Source organism: Adelges cooleyi, unplaced genomic scaffold (genome assembly GCF_023614345.1).
Source record: "Adelges cooleyi isolate 19-005CV unplaced genomic scaffold, UGA_ACOO_1.1 ACOO_flye_CR_arks_rails_tigmint_CR_PRNA_1, whole genome shotgun sequence".
Taxonomy (NCBI): Eukaryota; Metazoa; Arthropoda; class Insecta; order Hemiptera; family Adelgidae; genus Adelges; species Adelges cooleyi.
Window position 1 is genome coordinate 5790247 of NW_026095751.1, and position 26645 is coordinate 5816891.

The 26645-nt window shown below is 28.2% G+C and overlaps 3 protein-coding genes across 4 annotated transcripts; all 3 read left to right on the forward strand.

The window, feature by feature from the left end:
- Nucleotides 1–1653: 1653 nt before the first annotated feature.
- Nucleotides 1654–4611, forward strand: LOC126836516 (caspase-like). Its single transcript, XM_050570014.1, has 5 exons — nt 1654–1822; nt 1999–2109; nt 2254–2510; nt 2973–3272; nt 3506–4611. Coding segments are annotated over exons 1-5 (909 nt in total). The 5' UTR covers nt 1654–1820; the 3' UTR covers nt 3745–4611.
- A 785-nt stretch (nt 4612–5396) lies between these two features.
- Nucleotides 5397–9770, forward strand: LOC126836509 (caspase-1-like). Its single transcript, XM_050570002.1, has 5 exons — nt 5397–5605; nt 5727–5834; nt 6206–6462; nt 7141–7437; nt 8156–9770. The coding sequence occupies exons 1-5, from the start codon at nt 5577–5579 to the stop codon at nt 8392–8394; spliced, it is 930 nt and encodes a 309-aa protein (XP_050425959.1). The 5' UTR covers nt 5397–5576; the 3' UTR covers nt 8395–9770.
- Nucleotides 9771–12037: 2267 nt separating this feature from the next.
- On the forward strand, nt 12038–23656 carry LOC126836489 (probable serine/threonine-protein kinase clkA). 2 transcript variants are annotated; one of them, XM_050569963.1, is made up of 3 exons: nt 12038–12094; nt 19369–21122; nt 23273–23656. In XM_050569963.1, exons 1-3 carry the CDS (start codon nt 12062–12064, stop codon nt 23493–23495), a joined length of 2010 nt encoding a protein of 669 aa, XP_050425920.1. In that variant the 5' UTR covers nt 12038–12061; the 3' UTR covers nt 23496–23656. The 2 variants fall into 2 exon arrangements, with proteins under 2 accessions (XP_050425920.1, XP_050425928.1); XM_050569971.1 differs by lacking the exon at nt 12038–12094 and adding an exon at nt 14947–15108.
- Nucleotides 23657–26645: the final 2989 nt, after the last annotated feature.

The following is a 26645-nucleotide window of genomic DNA, read 5'->3' on the forward strand; positions in this document are numbered from 1 at the left end:
AATTAATTTTCAGGCAAACAAATAAACACGTGTACGAGATTTTAGTTTAATAGTTTAAAACAAATCTTAAAAATATGTCAACTAATATTAGTTGATCAGAAAAACTTCCAATGACTTCTTAAAACAATAAACATCGTGCTAAAATAATATTTATTAAAATAAACCAATACCCAGAGCTCAGCACAAAAGTTCAAATGTCTTTAAAATATTTTTTAAATGTATTTGAATATTTTATAATTATTTTGTTAAGTTCTTGCCTACAGAATATTTATTGAATATTATAAATCTCTTTAAAAATATTTTAATAATTTTTAAAAGATTTATAATTTGCTTGTTGTCTGGGTAATTATTAGTTAATTCCTCAGATAAAGCGCACTGCTTATTAGGCAATTAATCGACTTAATGAGCATAATTCGAATCTATAATTTAATAAACTAGTACCTAACCAGTAGGCACCAATAAATTTAATAAACGTTAATTTAAATAGACATTCAATTTTTAACCATTCAGTGCGCTAATAAGAGGTAAGCGAATGAATAGTAAGTAACGTTTGCGGATAAAAAATAACTACTCAACTGCATTGCACCCCTCACCATTATCTTTAAAAAGTAGGTATTTATCAATAATTACTTATTGCTAGGTAACCATTATTTTCATTACAAATCTGCTTTTCATAGGTAAATTTAGTACATAATATGTTGCTATACCTATTTGACTATTAAATTAGTCTCTAAAACCACCCTTAACCCTTCGTTATTCACCTGATTTTCGGTCTTATTTAAATGAAGTGTGACTGGCGTACATTTCATACTTGAGTCACAATGTAACTAAGTGTGACTGGTTTACAACTATAGACCACCCTTTAACGAAGCGTTTAAGTACACGTTTTTAATTGAACGTAATAAATTATTTTCGATAATTTAATACAAGATTTGTATGCTGCTCATGATGGCAGCGTTGGACCTTCAAGGTCTGTTAAGCTAAATGTTAACTTTTTTTATAAAATAACATGACCGTCGATCGACGTTTAATTATCATTCTGTATAACAGTCAAAAAAATTAGTAGGTATCAACAAAAATCACAATTTATAATGTATCAACAGGTAGCAAATCAGTATTATATTTAAAAAAAACTACTGTATTGTAGTTAATCGTTTTTTTAAGATGCTATTCTTAATAAATAAAGGTTTTTACAGTTATTTAAAAAAAAATTACTTAGGCCTAGATTTATCTACACCTTACAGTCTATTTTTCAAACCTTCCAAAAACTACGCCTAAAAATCAATTGGTTAGATAATTAAAGTGTATTGGAATTGGTATCTAAAGAAGATTCCATACAATGACGGTCATGTATTCTTATCATTCGGTTATCATATGGAAACTAATTAATTATGATAACAAAACAAAACTTTAGACAAGTCACAAGAAATAAGAATATAAAACAATAATATATAAATTATATTTTCATTTTGTACATATTTTAATTAAAATGTATCAACTTTTATTTATTAAAAGTTCACGAAAAGAATCTTAATTAATGATTCTTATTCATAGAAACTGTGTTATATCTTAAAACTTATTCTTTTTGATTGTCTCGTGTTTTAATTTGTGCTCAGTAAATTGCATTCTATAATTATTTTTTGAGCCCAAAATTCATCATTGGAAATCTTAATTATACATTATTATTATTATTATTATTTAAATTACTTTTTTTCAAAGTAGCCACAAGTGTATATATTATCTTATAAAGAAATTTCAATTTTATAATTTATTTATCGTTCAATGTATTAATAAAATATGACTATACTAAACATACTACCATGTAAGTATTTTAGTAACTAGGACATAAAGACTATAGTGGTTAATTTGTATTGTTAAGAACTCTAGTATTATAGTATTTAATATCAATGTCAAACATTTGTTTGATTTTATATTAATTTGAAAATGTTTTGTTGTTTTGTTTAATGTTTTTATAACACATTTATGGTTTACATTTAGGTCATATTCTAAAAACAATTTAAAGGACGATACAACTGATGGAAATTGGCTTGGTAAAGGAAATAATATAAAAACTAATAAAGAAATTACTGATGGTTCATTCAAATATGTGTGAGTCAAATATTATGATAGAATTTAATGCAAATTATGTAACTAATAATCATTTTGTTTTTTTCGTATTATATTACAATGTGTTACTTTTAGCCATTAGTATAAGTGATATAATATTCAAGAAATTATTTCTCCTATTTGCAGGAATTTTGATGAATCGCATAGTAAATCTAGTTTTGTACGTGCAAATGATGAAGAAGAAATTTGGTATAATATGAAGCACAAAAACCGAAATGTAGCCCTAATTTTTAATCATGCAAATTTCACTTGTGGAAAAGATAGTAGATATGGTACAGATGTTGACTGTTTAAATTTGGAGAGCACATTTAAAGATCTCGGGTTCAACCCTATACCATATCATGATAAGAAATTAAAAAAGATATGTAAAATTGTAGATCAGTGTAAGTAACATAGATATTTGAAGTGATGTAAACTGGAAGAGTATACGTGATTTTTATAAAATTTTACAATTTGAATTCATAATTTTAATGTTTCTATGGGTGATATTGATTATTTTCTGCGAAGTAACCCCATGCTATGGTTATCTCTTTCAAAACTTTAGTAAAATAAGTACGAGTAGGAAAAAAAAACGTAACGTAAAAATCATAACCATATTTAAAAAAAGATCTCATATACCGTCTGTCTTGGTTCCCATCACTTTTTTGAATTTATAAAATTAGATTATAACAACTACATGCATAGCAATTTTATAGACTTATTCACATATTAATGACTTGTAGATATCATTTTTACAATCATTAGACATAATTACATTAAAAATGTGTTTATTTAGTATGACATGAGTAAAATAAATGTATGTATTTTTTTGTTTGTATATTTATTTAAATGTGTGTATTTTTTAGGGAGTCAATATGACTTTACAGATTGTGATTGTTTAATTGTTGCAATTCTTAGTCATGGTTTTGAAGAACATATTTATGCTAAAGATCAAGCATATAATCTAAAAACTGTGTTTTTGGATAAATTTGCAGAAAATAAGTGTATAAGTCTATCAGGAAAACCAAAAATATTTTTTATACAAGCTTGCCAAGGGAAATTGTTGGACGATGGAGTATCTGTAACAACACAAGTAGATGGTGCAAACTGTATGACTCCAGAATATTTAAGTCCAGATTTTTTAATTGCGTATTCTTCTATTTATGGTCAGTTTTTTTTTTAATATTTAAATAATTAAAACTTAAATATTAATCACACTTATATTTAAAGTAAATCTTTGATTTATTTTATTGATGACTGCTCTCACCAGTTTTGTTTAATATTTAACTAGAGCTCAGCTTATAATTTTAAAACTTAACTGATAAAAACAGCCATGAACAATTATTAGCTACATTAAGAAATTTAAACTATGTATATTGAACATACTAACATTTTTTAGGATATTTATCTTGGCGAAATGAAAAAACTGGAAGCTGGTTTATAAATGAGCTGTGTAATGCATTAAAAAAGTTTCGTTTCGAAAAAGACATTTATGGCATACTCACATATGTTATGTGTCAAGTAGCTACAAAATACGAAACAAATAAAATGGACGAAGAATTATACAAAAAAAAACAATCCTCTTGCATTATAAGTACATTAACTAGACTGATCAAATTTGAAAACAAGGGTTTTTGAAACCTATAGTTTTAGTTGACACAATTATTATTAGTGAAATAAATATTTAAGGGAAAAGAGGGTTTTAGTCCTGATGATTTATAAATATTGTGTGCACACCTTCCAAACAGGATTAACTAAAAAATATTAATTTATATTTATATCATGACGATCATTAAAATTAATGTAATGTTTAATATTTAACAACAACACATTTCAGTTACTGAAATGTGTATTCAGGGTAAACCTCCATCTTTCCATTTACATATCTACCTATACTCTTAATTTCCCCAAAATAACAAAAAAGTGATATCAAGAATTAAAAAAATATACACATAATAAGGTGTTAAAATAGCCACCAATATTGAAAACGGATTTCTTATAATTTGTAAAGATGGTAATATATTAAAAATCAACACATTGTTTCATTGAAATATATTTTTTATTTAAGTTATTATTGTCAATACTAAACAACTAAGAATTTATTCATTAACGTATTTTCTAAGACCACATTAATACTAATTTTTTTAACTTCTATTATCATATTTAATTAGTATAGACATACTAGTATATTGTCATTGAAAAATGATTACGCTATATTCATAAACACAACTAAATTTGTCCAATAAGTAACTCATATGGACTGAGGTAACTAATGTCTTGGCTAACATTGTAATTCCCATTAAGTTATATTTTGAGTAAATAGCTGATGTAGAAATTATATCAAAAGATGAAACAAAATGTATTATTATTTAATATACCTAGACTAAAAGACCATGTTCAAAAAACCTAAATGTTATACATTATACTTAAAATGTTAAACCCAAAAGTATATTATACTGTCATATTGTTTTTATTATGTATTTTTTTTAGATATTCAGTATTTCTTAGTATTATGTGTAATTTTGTTTCATGAATAATTGTATTGTTAACAAATTAATATTTTTGTAATATACTAGACTAGACTTCTTAATATGTTGATATATGTGCTTTAAAAGTTCCTTAAAAAATAATTAGTTTATCTTCAAGTTCATCATGAATGTGATTTTATATGTTTATAAAGTTTTTTTTTAATATTGTATTTCTTAACTGTAAGAAGGTAAGTACTAATTTAGTACCTAAATTATACAACGTGTAATTTATACACGTTGTATACATGTTGTTTTTTTTTTACATATTAAAATATTTTTACACAAACGACAATATCTCGAATCTACAAAGTTTTAATTTTCCAGGAACATTAGAAAACATACGTGATTACTCCACAAAATAGATTAAAATATTAAATAATGTAGTTTTAGTCTATTTTGTTGTAAGACAACAAAATAGGGGTTTATACATTTATGTCTGTTAATGCATAGCAATAATTCCGTAATACAATTATATGAAGTTATTACTTTTATCATGTTATAGTCCATAGAGTAAAAATATCTATGATGTATGATACAAAAATTATTTGCCAGAGCGCAGCTTATAGAAATTCTATGATAGAATATGATATATGACATTATACCTATTTCTATGTAGTACGAAGTCCATTTTATGTCATATAGAATCTGTTTTAGACAAAGCTAATAAATATTGGAAAAGTGGTCACACTGGTTTAGAGAAACTCTTATCGGGGCAGATGGTGATTTTTTATGGAAGAACTGCCCCAATCTCGTTTTGACTTTTGTTGTCCATTATCATCTGCGTAACTGCTTTAGTATTGTTATTACTCCGAGGTTAGTGGTTAGTACTTAGTCATTGATTATAATGATAAATACACAATAGTAATATTATAAATTTAGTACAATAGAATTCTGGTACCGATAACGCTTAAGGATATATTGTATTCTCAGACTCCCTTAAAAATGGATAAAAATGGAGCTATGGAATATTTGTAAGGACTAATGAACTACTTAATAACATATTATAACTCAATAATGTTGTAATTGTTTCACAAACAAAAAAAAAACATATTATAATACCTAATATTCTTTTGTGTGATTTTACTATTTTAGACATGAAAATGGTTCTTGTGATGTATCTACATCTCATTGTAGTACGCAGACTACGCAAATAGATGGATTAAACCTGGCTTATGACGCTGGAGACGCTTTTGGTTCAATGTAAGTATTTATAAATGTTTTATTATTGTAGAAAAACAAATTTTAACTTAAAAAAAAAAAGAGTAATATAACATAATAATGATATCTTAACATACAGCAGTAAAAAAATATATTTGTTGAGATTATTAGGATATTTTATTAACATTATAGTTCAGATAATAAATAACTTAAAATAATAAATATAATTATTGGCATGATAAACTTTATTTTGTCTATTAAGTGTGTGTTGTCATCTTGTAATTAGTATAGTATTTAATTTTTAGTTTTATTTAGTGTTATGGACTTATATGCGTTCTCATATTATACTGTAATAGTCATTACCTATTTATGTTTATTTTATTATTTTATTGATGCATTTGTATGGTTTTTAGATTTAAAAGCACACCTCGTCAAGGAGTTGGCATTAGTTCAACAGATAAAGAAGCATGGTATTATAATATGAACCATAAGTACCGTGGAAAAGCTATTATCTTTAACCATGAAAATTTCCAAGTCGGAGGCCTCAAATCTAGATCTGGTACTGGACTTGATTGTTACAACTTAGAAGCATCATTGAAGAAGCTAGGATTTGACGTTACACCTTATGTAGATTTGACGTTGGACGAACTCGACAAAACAGTTGATCATTGTAAGTTTATTTTAAATTTTATCATATATCTTGTCCCACTAAAAGTGTTGTGCACAATTATATTCCGATTATGTTGGGCACACTATATTTGTTTATTTCCAATAAGATATTATTTTAAAATAGTGGATTTTTATTTTTGAACCTTGTCAAATTACATTGATTATTTGATTACTTAGGTTTTTTATGATTTGTATCGATAAATCCAAAGAACCAGTTAACTATGAACATTGTTATCAAACACATTATCTTGTCTTAAAATGTCTGCATTACTGTGTTGTATGTGGTTGCAGTACATACCATTTGTAATGTAGACTGGTATAAGAACTTGCATTTAATATTAATGAGCTACAAAACCCATTGTCGAAAAATGATATTAAAAGAAAAGTCCACTAACAACTATCTTAATATTGTAAAAATGTCTTATAGTTTCTATTAAAGTTTTATTAAAACATTCAACAATATACTGGTAAATAATGATTAGAAATATTTTTGATAAATAAACTTATGATATTTTATTATTTGTGTTAATATTAACACTAATATTTAATTAAAGAAATTTGTGGAGTAACATTATATATGTGCGATAATTGGTCATGTCATAGTATATTTGTGTGTTTTTAGTATTGATTTATTGTATATACATTTTTAATATATAATTGAACGCATTTTCTTTTTCAGGGGCTAATGTAAATTACTCCGATTATGATTGTTTTTTAATGGCTGTACTTTCTCATGGTGAACAAGGCATTATATATGCCAAAGATGCTCCATATAAGCCAGAAGATAAACTTTGGGGAAGATTTACGGGTGATAAATGTCTTACATTAGCGAGTAAGCCAAAGCTTTTTTTCATTCAGGCTTGCCAAGGTGATCGATTAGATGGAGGTGTCATGTTAAGAACTCAAGTCGATGGTTGTACAACGTACAAGATACCAGTGTATGCTGATTTTTTAATCGCTTACTCGACAATACCCGGTAAGATAGGGTTTTATTTATATTTTGGGTAATAAAATTTATATTAAGCTATTTAAATTTCTTTTTTTTATGGTAGTTCTTACCACTTTAACTTAAAAATTAAGTACAGTATTAAAATTATAGACTAAACTAGTGAGAACAGCTACTAGCCGTTTGGTGGTTATCTAAGGTAATTAAAATTAAAATTAAATGGAATAAGATTTAAGTAGTCTGTTCATAAAAATAAATCCAACAGAATTACATTCAAACAAACCTGTAGTATTATACATGAACATCTCTAAAAGTGTGTTATCAAATTTTTCCAAAATTAACAACGATTTTAATTTAGAAACAAATCTATACCATTTTTTATCTTAGAAGTTCTAAGTTATGGTCACAACCATAGAAATGGTTTGTTTCTCATCGATTTGATTTCATAGCCGGGTTAGTAGTCTGTCGTTGTAGAGTGAAAGGCGGCTCTTTTTTTCCAATTATCGTCAGGTAAACAAATCTTCCCATGACCGAGCGTCAGACTAGCAATAGGAAAGTCCTGCCACCTAATCCTCTAAACGAGCTGTCCTTGTCTCCCATTTAGTATGATTTCAATTGCATAATTTAGCTTAATGAATTACCACTCAGCAAAACACCTTATACAACTCTTATGTCACTTGGTATTTTATTATTATTTTTTTTTTATTATACATTAATACACATACACTAATATTATGTTTGTTAATAGGTTATTATTCATGGCGTAATACTCAAAAAGGCTCTTGGTTTATGCAAGCTCTTTGTGAAGCTTTGGACAGATATGGTTTTTCACTAGACCTTCTGACTCTATTAACATTTGTAAATCGGCAAGTTTCTACTGATTATGAATCCAATGTCCCCGGCAATTCGACAATGCACCAACAAAAACAAATTCCTTGTATTACATCTATGTTGACTAGATTAGTCAAATTTGAAAGAAACGACTGAATCTTTGTCTTAAATAATGTTTCTTATAAATTAACTTTACTTAACATTCCCTAGCGTAATAAGTTTATTTTACAAGAACAAAACTTCATATTTGTACTCGTAAGTTTTTTTTTTTAAATTAATTAAAGCACAAGTTCAATGGCGCAAGTCTGCATTCTACTTATATTACAGCAGCAAAGTTTTCAATCAAGTGCTATTATTTTTTTTTAAATTATTATATTAAGTTTTGATCTTTTGCTAATTAAATGCTATTGCCTTGGAAATCTCCATATAACAACTAACTGATGAATCTCATTGACAAAATTGTCTACTTAAAGAGAGATTTCTATAGCTATTGTACTTATTTTGATTTTTTTAATTATAACTTTTTTTAATTATAATAGGTGTATTTGTACACATTGTAAAAGATCTACTTTTTTTTGTATTGGTCAAATTATTTGCTCAAGTCATAGTTACTTATTGTGTTATCAAATAAATCATTAACATTTATGATTGCAAACGAATTAAATTTGTTTTGATATTTATATTTCATATTTATAAATATGTATATTTCAATTGAATGCACAAAATGTTCTGATTTTGCACTTGTAGTGATTGAAAATCGGTATTCTAACTATAATATTACATTACTGCCATCAGTTACAATAAACAACAAAACACAATTTTAATATAATATATTACTTGTACGATATAACAATTATTGAAATCGTACCATTGCTAAATTTTCTATTTAGTATTGATTGTAACTTGTTAACATCGACAACATTTTTGATTAATGCTGTTAAATTATTTTTGCATATACATTTATTCGGTGCAAAATGAGGGTCATTTGTGTTTTACTTTAAGATGGATTTGTATGTTAAAATTTTGATCAACATTAAATATATTTTATTAATGCAAATTACAATTAGCTTACCATTTCTATAATTGTTTGGAAGGACAATTTAATAATTCTTAAATTTATCAAATTATTTTGTTCATTCCAGCATTGTTTAGTATTATCCAGTAGTTTATTTAAAAGAAAGGAATTTAAAATTCTTGTTTAACATAGTATATATAAAATCATTTATTTTGAGTGAAAAATGTTTGAATTGCTTAATATCTTATTTTAATACAATTGAAGCTATTATAAAACCAAAAATGTAATTATTATTTAACAAGTACATCTTTATGATAATACCTAAGGAAAAATGTTGAGCTACCGAATTGTATTTTCTTAAAACCTGATTCGTTTGTTTAGTTATTAGCTAAAAAATGTATTTACCAAAGAAGTATTATTTATTAGATTTTTTTCCTAATTGACTAATAATTAATATTTTTTAAGAAAAATATGTTAAGTTAAATATTTAGAATAAATAATTTATTATATTTTTGAATTGTCACACTTTGTAAAAAAATGTACTTTAGTATGTAATTTGTAAAATTTTTATTATACATTAATTTTTAGATATTGTTTTTTTTCCTAGCTATGTGGTCTTAAGAATAGGCTACAAATTTTTAAACAAATCTTAAAACTTCTACAGTCTTCAAGCTTCTACTTGTCTTAAAACTTTTAATGCATTAAAAAAAATGAATGGTATAAATTGATATGCTAAGGAAAGTGGCATGATACCAGATTAGGATTCAGTGATGTCTCAAAAAGTCGATATATATTGGTTTTTGTTCTAAAAATAAAAAAATATCAAATAATATTGTTTGTACTCAATTGCTTGTACTATAACAGTATTTTGATTTTTTTTTGGAACAAAAACCATAAATATAGGAAATAATATGAAATAAATATTTATATATATATATGTTTCACCAGATTTACGGATATACCCAAGCAACCTCAATTATTTTTTTTTTTTATAACATTCAAAGTTGTAAAACTTAAAAAACAAGAATAAGAAATTTATCATTTTCTGTTGTGTTTGAAAAAAAACTAAAAACTGCATTAATTTTTAGGCCATTTGGCACTTCTGAATTCAGCAAAATTAAAACAAAAACTATTTCCAATATATGTTTGAAAACTATTAAAACGTACATAACACATGGAAAACACCAGCTATGTTTTATTTACTACTTTAGAGCCAATTTAAAAAATAGACAAACCTAAGAAGATTTGAGGTCTGAAAGACTTAAAAATCGTCTTGTCAAAAAAAAAGTAAAATTCTGTGTACTGTGTTAAGTCCCATTCTATTCTATTTTGTGCCAATATAGAAGGTCAGTTATTAGTTTAACATAAAAACTTAATTATCACGAACATCCGTGTCTCCTCCTTGTTCGTTGAACTTATTATGCTCTCGCATCCATTATAGTAAACGTTAGTCCTGTCATTACAACGACGTATGGCTACAAGATCTAATTACCATTGTTCAAAGCTGAAGATGTCGATAGAAGATAAAACCGCTCGTGGGAACCACCATTCCCACAAATATATAAAGGTAATTCCTAGGACAGCATGTATTTCGGAAGGGGGAATTAAATCCCCCCCTTTTGTAAATAATTACCTACACATGAGCCATAACAATATTGCTGTGTTTACTTTAGTTTGATTTATCTTATATAGTTATGTAAATTGTAAAATTAAAAAATATTATTAATTATGAAACCATTGGTACTTGTGCATACCTAGTCTGTAAATTAATGAAAAAATTGAATACCAGCAAAAAGCAGCTCGATGGCAAATTTTTCTTGATCACACCATTTTTTATTAATACTATTTATAAAAAAAATTAGCTTTTAAGAAACAACATTTTTAGAGTTAACATTTGATGTATATAATTGTAAGTCAAACTAGGACCGTTTTGGTGTTTGACTGACCGATAGCTAGAGAAATTATAAAAAACTAGAATGCTCACATAATGTATTACGAGTAAAAAAAAAGTTCCCATTGATGACTGCGTTATTATAATGAATGAATTCAAAAACTGCATACCTACTAATATTTATATTTACAAGCATGCAGTCTATTTGGGCAATTATTTCGTAGTTGTCTTAATGCCACCACAATATAAAGATCGATGGATAATATATTTTTAATTTTATAGCAGTAATAAGAATATTTATGAAAAAAAAATATTAATGTATAAGCGTCATTGGTAAAACAATCAAATACGAAGGTTACTATAATCATTATGAATTATTTAAAAAAAATAAGAAATGGATGTAAAAAAGTAAGGTTGCACAAAAACACATAAAACACCTATTACGTATTTTAACAGTAATGCATTTCAGAAATAAATTATTACTCTTTATTTAACTAATTTGAAAAAAAAAACAAATTGATCGAACATTATATTTTGTTTGATAAAAATTATTATGATGACTTATTGACTTTATTAATGTGAGCCCAAGGACCTATAAGATTACAATAATTATAACTGGAACAAAGTTATCGTATTATTTCTTAAAATGTGCTTAATGAAACATAATGTTTTTTTTTTACAAGGTAGGATGCGCATATTTGCATGATAATTTGTTTTGTTATTGCAACGTGCCCTCGAAACCAGTTGATTAATAACTATAGATATTTGAATTATATAAAAATGTATATCTTTATTTTTTTATTTTTTTAGAAAAACACTGTCTTCTTTTTTTTCAACTGTGTACTCAGTGCCCTTGTAATTTATATATTATATGCTCATTGTCTATAACCCATGTACAATCCACATTTTAGTATATTATGTGTATTAAACTTATAAGCTATAACTTAAAGGTAAGATAGTGTATGAATATTTTTCGACTTGCTAAAATTAAACGTTTAATTTTTCAACTATTCGATTATTCAAGTTTGTATAAACCGGGTAGGTTAGGTCCGTTAAATCTAGATTTGTATTTATTTATAATCCGGACTTGTACATTTAAATCCGGATTTCAATCCTATCCTAATGCATTTAGTATTATCGAAAGAAAAGATAGGTACTTACTTACATTCAATTTAACAAAGCTGTGCTCTTGTTAAAATACCTAAGTTGATATTACAAACAATTGTTTTACTTCCTTATACTACTTAATTATGTACCTATTTATAATAATATTATTATAAATATTTTTATACCGGTATAAAAAAAAATCATAAAGCTATATTTGTTTTAACAGCAATAGATTATTAAGGGATTTTTAGCGGATAGTATTGTTGTTAATTTTACATTTTTTTTTATTGGGGGCAACAGAAAAAATTAAGTTATTAATTATTCCAGTTCTTTTTTGTGTTGCGTAAAATTATTTTGTAAAACAGTTACAATTTAAATACATATATATATATATATATTTTGTGTGTGTGTGTGTGTGTGTGTGTGTCTGTGTTCTTTGACATTTTTCACATGGGAGACAAACGAGTTTAGTTGCAATTCCAAATTGATACCTTCTAAGCGTGTCCATATAATATTATATGCGTATTTTTTTAATTTGATGACCAATGTTGCAATAAATTGCGTAAAGTTAAAAGTATGTATGGAACTACCTATCGTTGCGAGAAGGCTATTCCTGTTTAGGTATTTAATTTTCAATAATTTCCAATGGTTATAATTATTAAAATATGTCAATGAAAGCATTTCCTTGGGTCACTTATATTTAATTACCCCAACAACAATATTATAGACAAACAAAAATTACTATTTATGTTGTATCGATTGCTGTGGCTTGTGATCATTGAAACAAATTTTCAATTTAAGACTAGGGAATTTGTATGACCCGAATTTATATGTTCTATACTGAATAGTGAATAATAATTGTATAATGATTATTAGAATAGTTTCACAATTTACATCTTTGTAATACTAATATATGACTATTTGAATACATTGTCAAGTATTAATAATATTTTTTGCAATACTTATTATAAAAAAATATTAACATTTTTTCAACCAACTCTAATGGGCCTTGTATATTTTATACAGAGTTCAGTATTATTATTTTTAGTAGACAAAAATTGAATAAAAATAGTTTGTCAATAATCAATAATTAGTAATGGCTGTAGTAATTATTGTTAACTATTAACTGTTGTCTGATACCTAGTTCTCTAAAGTAAAGTAAATTTAAATTTAAACCCTTTAGAAAAAAGAGTGTAATGAAACGTTACGTCCCAGAGTATAAATGTCCTTTTTAAGACCATATAATTGTAATTTATAGGCACTGTTATTACCTTATAACAGAGGAAAAAAATAGAGGATGCGAATGATAGGGACCGATGGAATGAAATAGTGGTGGCAGCGATGGATCTACATGGTCCGCTAAGCTGTTAAGAAGAAGAAGTTATTACCTTATGGGTTCAAAATGTATCTAATAAGGTGTTATATTGTGGTCATTCAGGACAGTTTATTCAACTCTAAATTGAAGAACCAACGAAGACAACAAAGACTTAAGTATTGGCGGGCTTGACGGTATCGAATAATCTCAAAGTAATTTTGTTAGGAAAATGGGGTTTATTGTATAATTTAATCAATTATTTCTGTTTTTGCAATAACGAGGTACGAGTAAATAAAATAGTCTATATTTTAAGCGTAAAAGTATTGGTTACTGCAAACAAATTAAAAGGGAAAACTTTAAAACGCTCTCTTGTAAAACCGTCATTATGTACATTGCACAATTTAAGATAGTCGTCATTTTTGACTTCATACTGGCAGTGAAATAAGTTCTAAATAAGTAAACATTTTTTTAAAAATTGTATTTAAATCCTTTTGTTGATCTGTTTGAATAGGTGTTCTTAGTATATTACAAATTATACGTATTCATTTTCATTTCTAATTGACTTTTTCTAAAAACTTGTAGGTATGAAAATATACTTAAACATTTTATAGTTAAAAAAACGTCACATAACCGTTCCCAGTACTTAAGTACAACTAATTCCTGAAAAATATATAAATATTTTTTGTCTGGCTCATAAATTGAAAAACACAAATTTTAAGTTACATTTTACTTCGCCAAAAACTTTGGAGTGAATATTTAATCTGGATAAAAGCAAAAAAAAAAATCATAATTTAAAAGTATTTTAAAATAAACTTCTTCTTTTTAAGCTTGTCGATCCATTGAGAACCAGCGCTGCCATCACAAATAATCCTCTCTGTCTAACTTTGCCGAATGCCTCGTCAAAAGTCGCGTTTTCCTCTACGTCTTTTTCATTTTGGGCAACTACATTTATCCATCGAGTCCTTGGTCTTTTTAATGGTCATTTTTTTAACATTAGAACACAATAAAAAAATATATAATTTATATGGTCTAGTGTAGCTTAGTATGATTAGTCAGTTTGATGTTCAACAGGACGAACCATTAGAGACAATTATTTTATTCTGACGTCTCGTCCGAGGAACGGATATTTCACAATAATAATAATATGTACTCTTTTGTTCTTGCGCGCGTACATTGGCGATTGGAGCAAATAAAACTTAGTGTTTTTCGGTCGCCTCCACGGCTGTACGTCGTACCGTAAATAAGAATAGACTAGACCGGTAATTATCATCCGGCAGTGTACGCAGAATATGATTGTAGGAGGAAACGGCGAAGAAACGATCGTGCCACCGAGGCCACCGTACCCCCTGAACCGTTACAACGTGTATGAATGTTTGCTCTGTCCATTTAATGTACACACACATACAAATTACCGTGGTGGTCGTTGGTTTTAAAGTTTTTCTCATGGCAAGTGTTTGCACAGACATTGCTTGGTACTCTTGCCAATCTTAGTACGTCGTCGGTCCTCAATTATTCACCATGTGCGTCGAGTGGCTGAGAAGCGTAAGTCTACATTTTTATTTATCGTCATTAGTCATTACGAATAACTAAGTTTTATACCTAAGTACGGATGCGTTTATCCGGTAGGCATCACATGATTCATCACGTGTACGAACACGTTTAAATTCATTTACCGATATTGAATTTTAATTATACACGCTAACCATAAAATATGTTTATATTGTACACGCTACAATACACAATGTTTAGCGAAAACTATTTATACAGAACATTTTTTTAAATATTATTTCTGGTACAAATTTATCGAACATGATATTAACATGTTTTAACAATCCGAAAAACTACTTATTACTAGTTCGATTGTATGGTGTGATTGGAGAGTACCCATCTAACTAAATGTATTAATTTTTAAGTAATGTATATTTTATCATTTTATGAGATATATGGTTATGGTTTTAACCAATCATAATAAACACTAATTATTATATTGATTATAAAACTTGGTGACTATAGATGGAGAAAAATAAGTTTTTATTGTGGTCATAGAAGTGTTATCCACCTAAATTGTTGACAGAGGTGGATATGGGTATTGATACAGTTACAAGATACAGGTACATGTACCTACCAATATAAAAATGTGTAGTCACGTTGATATGTTAAACAAGCAGTGTCAACATTTTCAATAAATTCGTTATTGAAATGGAAAATTAATTATTCAGTGTTTACTACTTAGTAGCTAATGAGGTAGTAAAAATTGACAATACTTTATCACTCATCACATTTTTATTAAATGTAATCGACTAAATATTTAATCATAAATCGTCTATCTAAAAATATATTCATTAATAAATTTATCGTTATTTAATTAGTTGAAATAATTTAATCATCAACCATTTAAACCATTTTAATTTGAGGGGTTGTAATAAGTTGAAAGCATATTGAGACATCTTTGGAGTTTCACGTATTTCGCCACGCTTCCTTTAGAGTTTAGACCGTCGAATTAGATTACACACAAATCCACACAATTGGCCATAATAAATCCATAGGTCAGTCTAGTATGGTAGCTTTATACCATTGTAATAGAAATCAACTATACCTGTAGATCTATTTTTGATAATAAAGGTTGTCTCAGAATGATTATATTACGAGTATTCAGTAACTTAGTAACATTTTTACCGAAAATAATAGCCTTTTTATTTTTAAAAATCAGCTAAAAAAATCATCTTATTCTTTCCAATGAAGTTCTTCTGTAATATGTATTGTCCTTGTTAAAAATGACGCCAATTCAACTACGTATAAATAATTTTAGAGATTATAATAATACTTTTTATTTTTATGAATGAGTTGAAGCTTTCAAGGGTTGAAATATCACGTGGGTATCCACGTGACTTTTTATTTTGTCAAGACTGAAGGTGTTGTATTTCTTTGTTTTAATACACATATATTATGACATATGTGTATAATATTATGCCTTCCACAGCAACGATGTGGGTGATAGTAAGCAAGAAAAACGAATTCAATTCCTTCTGCTCATATTATAGCTGTCAGGGCTGTCACTGTTCAGTAACATCTTAATCGAGTAGAAGCGTAGGAAAGATGTGAATAATATATGTATAAGTTACGGCTGAAATTGGAAATGTGCCTAATATGCTCCTTAGGTTTTTTTAAAAATAAAAAGTACATATAACACAACGTTTGGGCAATATACACACGTTAAAAAACACATAGTTGGTCCAACTAAAATTATGGTTGTATACATAGGGACATAATAAATTTCTAGTTGGAATAACTAAATAAAAACCAACCCCTTCTCTGCTATTGCATCGAAGCTAATAGTAGGCCCAACTAAATATTAAATGTATAGTTGCTTTAACTAAAAATTTAGTTGGCCCAACTGAGCGCAGTGTCTAGAAGTTTGTGATCGCCGGACGCCGGTGTGACAGACAATTACTACCGACAAATTGCACAGACATGTACCTAGCAGCAAATTTACACGTGGTCAGTGTGTTAAATATTTAGTAATCGAGTACAGGGTTTCAAGTACTTTTATTTTTATGTATTCAATAAAGTATTTTAAATACAATTTTTGGTGTTGAACACAGTATACTAAATAATTTAAACTTACTATAATATAAGCTATCAACTTCTTTCGGCTTAAAAAAATATTTATTTGCAACTACTATTTTATTACTATAATATAATATATAAAGGCGATGACCAAAAAATAACCAAGACCATTAACATACTTACAACACTCGTGTTGTACTAATGTTTGGAAAATACAAAAAAAAAAATGTTCTTATTAATTATAAAAACACACACCTTTTGTCTTTTGACCTAATACTACAAGACTTGCACTTGGCTATAACGTGGTGAAAGCTTTCGTCGCGTTCAGGTGTCTGACGAAAAATGTTCCCTAATTATTATTTTTGTTATTTCACTAGGTACATTACAACAGGTATTACATACAAATTGAATGGTATTCAATGGCCGGTTGCTATAAAACTATGGTGACCATCGAATTGTTAATTTAATTTAATTTTAAATTATTTTTTGCGGCACCCACCCATTTTTTCCCTATAATATCAAAAAAAAAAAAGAATTCATGAAAATGTTTAGGTCAATCCATCAATGTTAACCTGTGCTCCCAGGCGTCTGGAATCGAATGAAACTGTAATTTTCAAAAAATAATTAAACAATACGCCATTATTTTTTGGCTATTGAATTGAAAATTATGGGACTTGATAATATTGTTAAAATAGTAGTTATAATGAATTTTTTAGACTTTAACAATATATTGGACTTATAAACAGACATTTCGTAGTCATTAATTTACGTAATTGACAAAGGACATTTTTGCAATGCTTACAATATTTCCTAAGTATAATGTAAGTCCCATAACTTTCAATTTAATAGTCAAAAAGTAATGGCGTAATGTTTAATAATTTTTTGAAAATTACAGTTATATTCGATTCCAGACGCCTGGGGACACAGGTTAACATTGATGAATTGGCCTAAAATTGTGCATAAATTATTTTTTAGTTATAGGAAAAATCAGGGGGGGGGGTGTCGCAAACACTTTTTTTTTAAATTAGTGCCACTCTAGTGGCATGTATGTGTTTATGCAAAGCTACACTACTAGACCTTCGGTTTGGGATCGGACTGCTAAAGTAATTATATTTATCTGGTCGGGATAAGAGTTTGCTTTGTTATCTTTGTTTGGCGTAACCTCCCCAAGTACTGGATCGATTTTGATAAATGTTGCTTCAATACATTGATCTTGATTTTTGAAGTGACACATGTATAATATACTATATTGATATATCGCTCTAGTACCGGGGAAATCAAGGGATATAGAGAAACGGCTACAACTGTTAGTACATTGTTTTTCATAGATTATGGTGTGTCACTATATATATATAGGTATAGAGGTGTTTTATAAAAAAAAGTCTGTAAAACGCCCAATGGTGTTCCATGCCAAGCGAAGTACTTCTTGATTACATTTCTATCAATAAGAATAAACTTTTTGTAATTTTGTAGTAATTTTTTTGTTTTGGTTATTTTCAAAATCTTTAATATTTCAGACCGTCGTGTCTGTAGAGTAATAATTTAATTTGTGCTAATTAAAGATGTGTAACAACTAACATTTGAACAATGGCCCGGTATGTCAAAAAAGTACAATTGGAATTTCGATTTCGAACGGTGGATTAACTAGTACAGTCGTGTGTATAATTTAGTACTATTTTTTTCATAACTAATCCTGTTAACAAAAAAGTATAAAAAAGACAGTTCAAGGACAATAACATCGTAATTTTACAAATTGACTTAATAAAAAGCGGAAATTGCTCAATAATTTAAGTCGAACAATAAGGCATATTCGTTGTAATCTTCGAACCGCATCAGGTCGTTGTCACACAAGATGTATGTGAACAATATGACACGAGCCTTGTGATTACGACGTGGACAATAATAACATAGCTATTTACTCCACAGGTTGTTGTAATTCATTGAGCAATAATAACAATAATTATGTTTCCATTGTTTTATATTTAATCAATTTGGATTTTAGTCTAGATTTGTGTATCTGTCGTGAGAACTTATTTGTGGCATGTACTACTGTTGCTCAATTGGCGTGAATCGCAGGATTTTGTTTTTTGGGTTTAGATCTCGAAGACTGTAGAATTTTGTCATCTTAATACTTTGACATGAACATTATATAATAGTTATAACTATGTCTTACTAAAATTATCTGTTAACAAATAAATTAAATATAATATATTTGACATTTTTGTAATTTTTCAGAGCCCATGCTACGTGGCCAAGTGTATATTTTTGTTACATCTAATCTCTAGAAGAACTGGCGCAGAATGTTCAGTGGATGGCCATGGCAGTGGAATGAACTATCCAACGACCACGGCCAGTGGAACTTGGACAACACGTGGTGGAATATCATCGTACGGCTGGGACAGTCAACAGCCAATTGATCCTTGTAGTCGTTGCTCTAGCCGACCTCATCCATTACCAGGATCTCAATACACAACAGGATTGCATGGCAGTGGTTATAATTCAAATGACCGCGTTAGTAATGTCGTTCCAGACAACCGGGATAATGTGTATAACACTGATACTCGGGGCAGTAGTTATAACACTGGTAACAGTGGTTATCCATCCCACATGGATAATAGATATAACGGTTATAACACAAATAATAATTATGTCGACAGCTACAGTCCAAGCGGCCATGGCACCGGTTATAATATGGGATCGTCTGGGAACAGTTACAGTGCTCATACAAGTAACTACAACATGAATAGTCATGGTAGTAATTATATGACGAACACTTTTAATAAGAACCCCGATTACCGAGGTAACGGTTACGATAACATGAGTCCAGAATGGGAAAAAAAGTACGGGAACAGAAAACCTGGTTATAACCAGGGAATGGCTTATCCGGTAACTGTACAACAAGGGGGGCCTATTCAAGGCGGCTATGGATCTAACGACCGATGGGATATGAAGGGCGTTTATCCAGCTCAAACCAATTCAGGTTATTGGCATAGTCAACCGCCCAAAGATATTGGATGGGATGAAGATAGCAAAAAAGTAGGCGTTATAGCTGGATGGATGGGGGGTCCTAACAAATATGAATCCGGAAAACCAGCGCAACTCTATAATAACTATCCAACGAACGATAAAGACGACGATTATTTCAACAAAGGGACAGGTTATGAAAATTCTGATAAAAAAAGACCTTTTATGGGGTGGGGAGGTTCTGGGTCTTACGAAGTCATTAAAATGAACAACGGTTACAAATACGTAGACAGAAATGGAAATGGCGATTATGGAGTACAGTCATATGGAAATAACTACGGCTATGGCGGCGTAAATTATAATAATAAGCCAGTTACGGGATTCAACTCAAAACCTGATAGACCTTACGATTATGGCTACAGACCATCAACTACAGATAGACCTACGCAAAATTACGACGTGAGTATAAATAATAAACCAACATACAGTTTAAAACCCACAGATTGGAGCACTTCGCGACCAATATCATTCGATGTCACATCAAGACCCAGTTGGAATTCTCAAAGACCTAATTATTCAGGAACGTCTTCGAGACCTAGTCAAAATTGGGGCGATAACTCTTTTAATAATATGCCATCTACTGGACTAGGATATGATCAGTATGGAAATTCAAGACCACTTAACAACAGACCAGATCATGGATCTTCGGGACCTCGGCCAGATTATGGATCTCAGGGCTTTAGACCAGATTACGGATCATCGGGACCTCGACCAGATTATGGATCATCGGGACCTCGACCAGATTATGGATCTTTGGGGTCTAGACCAGAGTATGTATCCTATAGACCAGAGACCAATAAGTATGGTTCTTATGACTATGGTAGACCTCAAAATATGATGAACAATAGACCCGGCAATGATAATGATCGGCCTTACACAAATGATAATTACGGATCCTCTCAAATGGGATCAGGATATGGAAAAGGATATGCATCAAATTGGGATTATTATTCTAATTCAATGAGGTAAGATAATAATGATCTTGTGGGTAATTACAGATTCCATATTAACAAAAACAACAATTAGGTAACTATTAGTACGCCTCCCACTTTGGTGTAATATTTTTTAAGAAAATTATAGTTCGACTAGATGTCTGATTCGATAACAGTATATTATCGTACATTTGATTATTACCCTTGACTTAATTCTCGTTTTGCGAGGTTACTGTTTTTCATCAAGCAATCTTTTCTTCTCTCATTGTTTTGATTATACAGCATAATAATAAAGGTTGAATAACCAACACGTTAGGTCACCAACCCGAAAGGTCAACTGAAGACATTCGAGCATCTTCGACTCACCGGACCATTAAATTTATGCTACACAGTGCAAATATTATTCAAGTAATAATGAAAATAATTTAAATCATCAAACCTTGAAAGAAAAACCCTATGTTTCTGATGACTAATTCTTCTAAAATAAATAGTAAGTTAAAATAATAATGATAACAACCAAATATTCTATAATACATACAGAACAGTAAGCATACGAAACTTATTTGCGACAACTAAGTCTATTAGTTGTTATCTGCATTCTTAAAAGATCTAGAATAATTACTACTGATCTACGATAAATATTTGTAACATTTTCTACTTAGGTATTCTAGTTTCGGTAAACATAAACTATACGATTTTTCTTTTGCTATTATTAATAGCTGTTATACAGTTTTTATTCAGTTAAATTATTGTATTTTCTCTTTTTATTTGATTAAGAATATCAATTGTAATAGTATTAATAATCGCGAGCTGTAATACCTTTTTGGTGAAAGCTAATAATAAAAAAAAAAATTATAAGCTATTAGCTATAATATAATTTTTGCTGTAATTTTATTTCATATTTTTGTTCAACCAAACTCAACAAATTTTCTGTATAACTTTACGTTTTAGAAGATTAAAAACCTAATAAAATCATTGTAACCTATAAATTGTAGAGAGATTATTTTTATGCCGGAATTCCATCATTTTCATATGCTAAAAATGTAATTTGTTCATTTCAATCTCAATACATACTTTTTATACAATTGAAGGGCTGCGGGGAAAAAATAACAATGTCAATTTTTTTTGATAATGATATTTAGGTATCAAATTATTTGTATTGATGTATTGTATCTTTTATGCGCTCGAACCAGGGAAAAAACAAATTAGTCGAGAGTAACGACCGCCGTAAGTTTAGGCATACAGGCAAAATGTATTACGTTTTAAAATTAAAAACATGATTTTCTCAGAATGTTAAAAAATTGACATTGATCTTTTTTCCCTGCAGCCCTTCAATTAATATTCACAACCGTATTATTTGCTCCTACAAGAATTTTTAATTTAAATACATTATTATTTTAAAATGATAGTAGTTCGAGGTAGTACTCAACTGTTTAGTATAATAAAGATATTTGTTTCGACTTTTTAAGGTTTACTGTTATGTAAGACTACGGTTATAAGAACAAACTTTTTATCGTCAAGGACTATAGTTTATAAATTATAAATGCATATTCGTTATACTTCTAGTTGAAGGGTTCCTATGTAAGTATGGACCAATTGTAGTCTAGATTTGCTAGACAATATATTATGTCCCATACTTACAGCTAAAACTCAATAGTTTCAAAATCTTGTCAAAAAGTTTCAACAAACAATATTTTTCAAATATATTAGAATCGTGTTTAAGCAGAAGATTAAATGATTCAAAAATATTATTTACAAAATTTTATTTAAGTAATAAAGAAATTTGTCCAATGTTTTACTAATATTTTAAATATTATCATAATCATTCTTATAAAATATGGAGGGGTTTTCATTTGACTAAACGGTCATACAAAATTTGATTTAAATAAAATTTATATTAAATAATCTACAGAAGCTTACATAGTTTTTGGTTTTAGATTTTTGTAAAATACAAATATTTAATAAAGTAATTATGAAGTGTTGGTAGATGTTTTCAATACCCATACTTAGAACTTTGATAACTCAAATTTTATAATCATTTAATCGGCTAGACTTGATAACCGTATAAGGTTTTGCATAATTACGATAATTTTATTATCTTAATAAATTAATAAATATGGCATCTCTCGCATTAACTTTTGCTATGACACTTAAGTTAATAATGCGTTATATTTTCGTTTTAGGGGACCACAAAATGGATGGAACGATCCTCCAAGAGAATATTTGCAAAGAAGGCCAGACGGAGATATATTACAATCGGGTTCTAATCAAAAACCTTCCGAATCCACTCCTATTCATTATAACGGACATAGTGGGATCGGTGCGTCAACTGATAATGGTTTTTCCTACAGAACTCCATCCACTATTATCTCTTCTACAACACCACTGCCAACAACTATTTCGTAATTCAATTTTTTAGAAAATATATATACAAATTTTGATGTTCTGTAAATTGCTATTAAAATTTGTACTTATTTATTATATTATAGTAGACCACAATAAAAAAAAATTGCAAATTAAAATGATGACGAATTTAAAAATAAATAACAATGTGGATCAAACTGTAACCTTACAATTGTAAATAAACTATATTATGTATAATATTTAAACGCTTAATATAATTTTATTTAATACTGCTAGCAAGATTTATAGATCTAAAACAATTCGGCCTTGATAATTGGCTTTAAATGAATTATTATAAGTAGTTATAAATTATAACAAAATATACAAAAATAATTTTAAAGCCAAAGCACAGGAGGGTAAAAATAAACAGTATAATACTATACTAAATAACACTTTACTATTTTAGGAGGCTTTTTTTCTAAAATCAATTTTTTGATGATATATTCTTTACATTATTACGCATTATACCTTAACTAAACTTCAATAATGTCTGTAATATTTAGCATACCATATCATGTAACTTAAGGGACTTTAAAAGTCCAAAGCTGTTATCATGACATGGTTTCTAGACGAATTCGCTATCCGGGACGTCTCCAGAGAAGGGATGGCGGCTCTTTTGGAACAATTTTGATCAGTAAAAAAATAATTACTTAAGCAAACAAATGCACACAGCATCATACACATTTTTTTTACTTCAACATCCATCATCAAAATATGTTAGAACTAAAAGGTAGGTATACTATACTATTTATTCGATCAAAATTAAAATAGGATTGCTGGTTTTATTCCTTTAGGGTTTTCTTTTTTTGGCGCTTTAATTTATTTAATTCGATTTCGTTATTTTCACCAAACAATAGTTCTTTGTACAAAGCGACGTACACAATTCGTTTTTGCAATTATTTCCTAAATTTCCTCGTAGAGCAACTAACTTTATTACTGTCAATATTTACTTTTTAAAAATACAGGTTTGCTCTTAAAATAGTTTTGTATCGGTCGTTTTAAGTTCAGTTTTTTTTTTATAAAATATGGGCTTATGGGCTATTTATGCCAGAGACAACTTGTTTCTACAATTTGGATTTTAAAGATTCAACCTCAATTTTCGGCCCAACGAGTAGACTACTTATTGTATATATTATACTGTTGTTAATTTTACCTTACATAAAAAAATCATAATGTCTCCGCTGTTATACTATCACAATCAAACTTCAGTACACGCGCTTAAATGAAAAATAAATACCTAACGTTCGTTTGCCAAAAGTTACTAAATATCAGATAAGAAGGTATATTTTAACAAATTTTCCGTTAAAAGAACAAAATTATTATCATCGTATAATATAACCGTAATTAAGGTATAATTATTAAGTATTAAGTTGATAAAATATAAGACATGATGTTTTAATTAATTTACATATACTTAGAAAAATAGTGTATACATCGTAGACAATGATAGTATGAAGAAGGAGATAAAATTGTTCTATTTAATAATTAATTAATATTGCAAGTACAATATATATTATTTTAAAATGGTTTGCATGTTTAGTAAATAACAAAAAAAATATAATAACATTAACAAGTACCTAATGCATGGTATTATGTAATATGCCCTCAACCCTCGTCGAAATATATTTGATAATTATTGATCAATCTCTTGCTCGTGGCCTCGAATAACGTAAAAAAGTACTTTTTCTAATGCCATAAACGAATTTTAGATAAAAGCTGTCCTAATTTTATTATATAACATAATATTAAAAATTGTGTCTAGGGACAAAAAAATTAGAGCGAGTTAATTTATAAGTTATCCAATAAAATATAACTGGTGCATTAGAAAATAAGGTATATCGATTACTCAATAATTGTTGTGTAATATAGGGTAGTCACATTGATTAACTAATTATAAGGTAAAATATTTGGTTAAATTTGCATCATAATATACTTGTACATAACTAAGCCTTTTAATATTATGAAAAGAGTACCTGCGTATAATTTAAAAAATGGTGTTACAGTTTTCGAAAATCGATAACTACATTTGAGAGTGAGGTATATTAATGGACTTGTCGATGGCGTTGTAGTTTTTCCAGCATAAATTCCCTATTTTTATGTAATCAACTTACATATGTACCTAATTTGCGTCAGTCTCCCCTATTGATTTTACAAATTAACAGAGAGATACAAGTTTAACTCAAGGACACTAATTTAAAATAAAAATACGACTAATTTTTAGAAGAAAATATACAATTTCCATCCATAGTTTAACTTTGTGTTCAAAGTGATTAGTATTGTGTTCTTAAGCATATTTATTTAAAATTAAAATTGTAATATTAAAACCAAAAATCCTATGTTATTACCAAGTTATTTTTTTTTAAATTAACTTGGTAATAAATATTGCCGACAATACGATTATTGAGATTTAAACAAAACGATTTAATTTTTGATACTAATTTAATTTGATAACGACAAATATTGTAATTGAATGTTTTTTACAAGGTCGTATAGTAGCAGACTATCATAATATATGCTAGTAGGTAATATACTCATGGGAACTATTTAGGAATATAATAATTCCAATGCTGTAACGTAATATATAATTTTGTATAGCGGTTATTTTAATGGTAAACCCGAAACCCTTAGGGAATTGATTGTATAATTTGATAGTGAAATATATATATATATATAAACTGAATATTCAACATATATGTATATGATATGCAACCCCTATAGTAAAAATATTACATATTTATATTATATTATATAAATATTAGTCCTATACATATTAAATAAATAATTTATACCACAAAAAATATAATTTGCAGCAACGATTAGTAGGTCAATTTTTCTTTGACTAAACGTTTCAAAATCGAGAATCATTAATTTACTACTATTTATTAAAGTCAGTCAGGTGACCGAATAGGATGTAGCAGCAATGTTATTACGGGCTGATTCGACTGGAAATAATTTGAGCGGCTTTTCTATGGCCTAATCACTGTCTATACAAATCTACAGTCCCTATGCGTGTCATAAGTACATAAAATGTGAAAAATGACAGGTGTGCTTGAACTTAAGCCGGGCTTACGACTTAGCAGCTTGCTGTTATTCTGTCTTGATTAAACAAATTCTGAAGTCTGAAAATAAGATATTATTTTTTTCTCGATGGTT

What these genes read in the sequence shown, in the direction of transcription:
- LOC126836509 (XM_050570002.1), top strand. Translation starts at nt 5,577, where the DNA reads ATGGATAAAAATGGAGCTATGGAATATTT. An exon ending in GGAGACGCTTTTGGTTCAAT is followed by an intron (nt 5,835 to 6,205) that starts GTAAGTATTTAT and finishes TATGGTTTTTAG; the next exon opens with ATTTAAAAGCACACCTCGTC. An exon ending in CGCTTACTCGACAATACCCG is followed by an intron (nt 7,438 to 8,155) that starts GTAAGATAGGGT and finishes GTTTGTTAATAG; the next exon opens with GTTATTATTCATGGCGTAAT.
- LOC126836489 (XM_050569963.1), top strand. Translation starts at nt 12,062, where the DNA reads ATGTGTATTAAACTTATAAGCTATAACTTAAAG. An exon ending in TTATAAGCTATAACTTAAAG is followed by an intron (nt 12,095 to 19,368) that starts GTAAGATAGTGT and finishes GTAATTTTTCAG; the next exon opens with AGCCCATGCTACGTGGCCAA. An exon ending in TATTATTCTAATTCAATGAG is followed by an intron (nt 21,123 to 23,272) that starts GTAAGATAATAA and finishes TTTTCGTTTTAG; the next exon opens with GGGACCACAAAATGGATGGA.
- LOC126836516 (XM_050570014.1), top strand. An exon ending in GATGGTTCATTCAAATATGT is followed by an intron (nt 2,110 to 2,253) that starts GTGAGTCAAATA and finishes TCCTATTTGCAG; the next exon opens with GAATTTTGATGAATCGCATA. An exon ending in TGCGTATTCTTCTATTTATG is followed by an intron (nt 3,273 to 3,505) that starts GTCAGTTTTTTT and finishes AACATTTTTTAG; the next exon opens with GATATTTATCTTGGCGAAAT.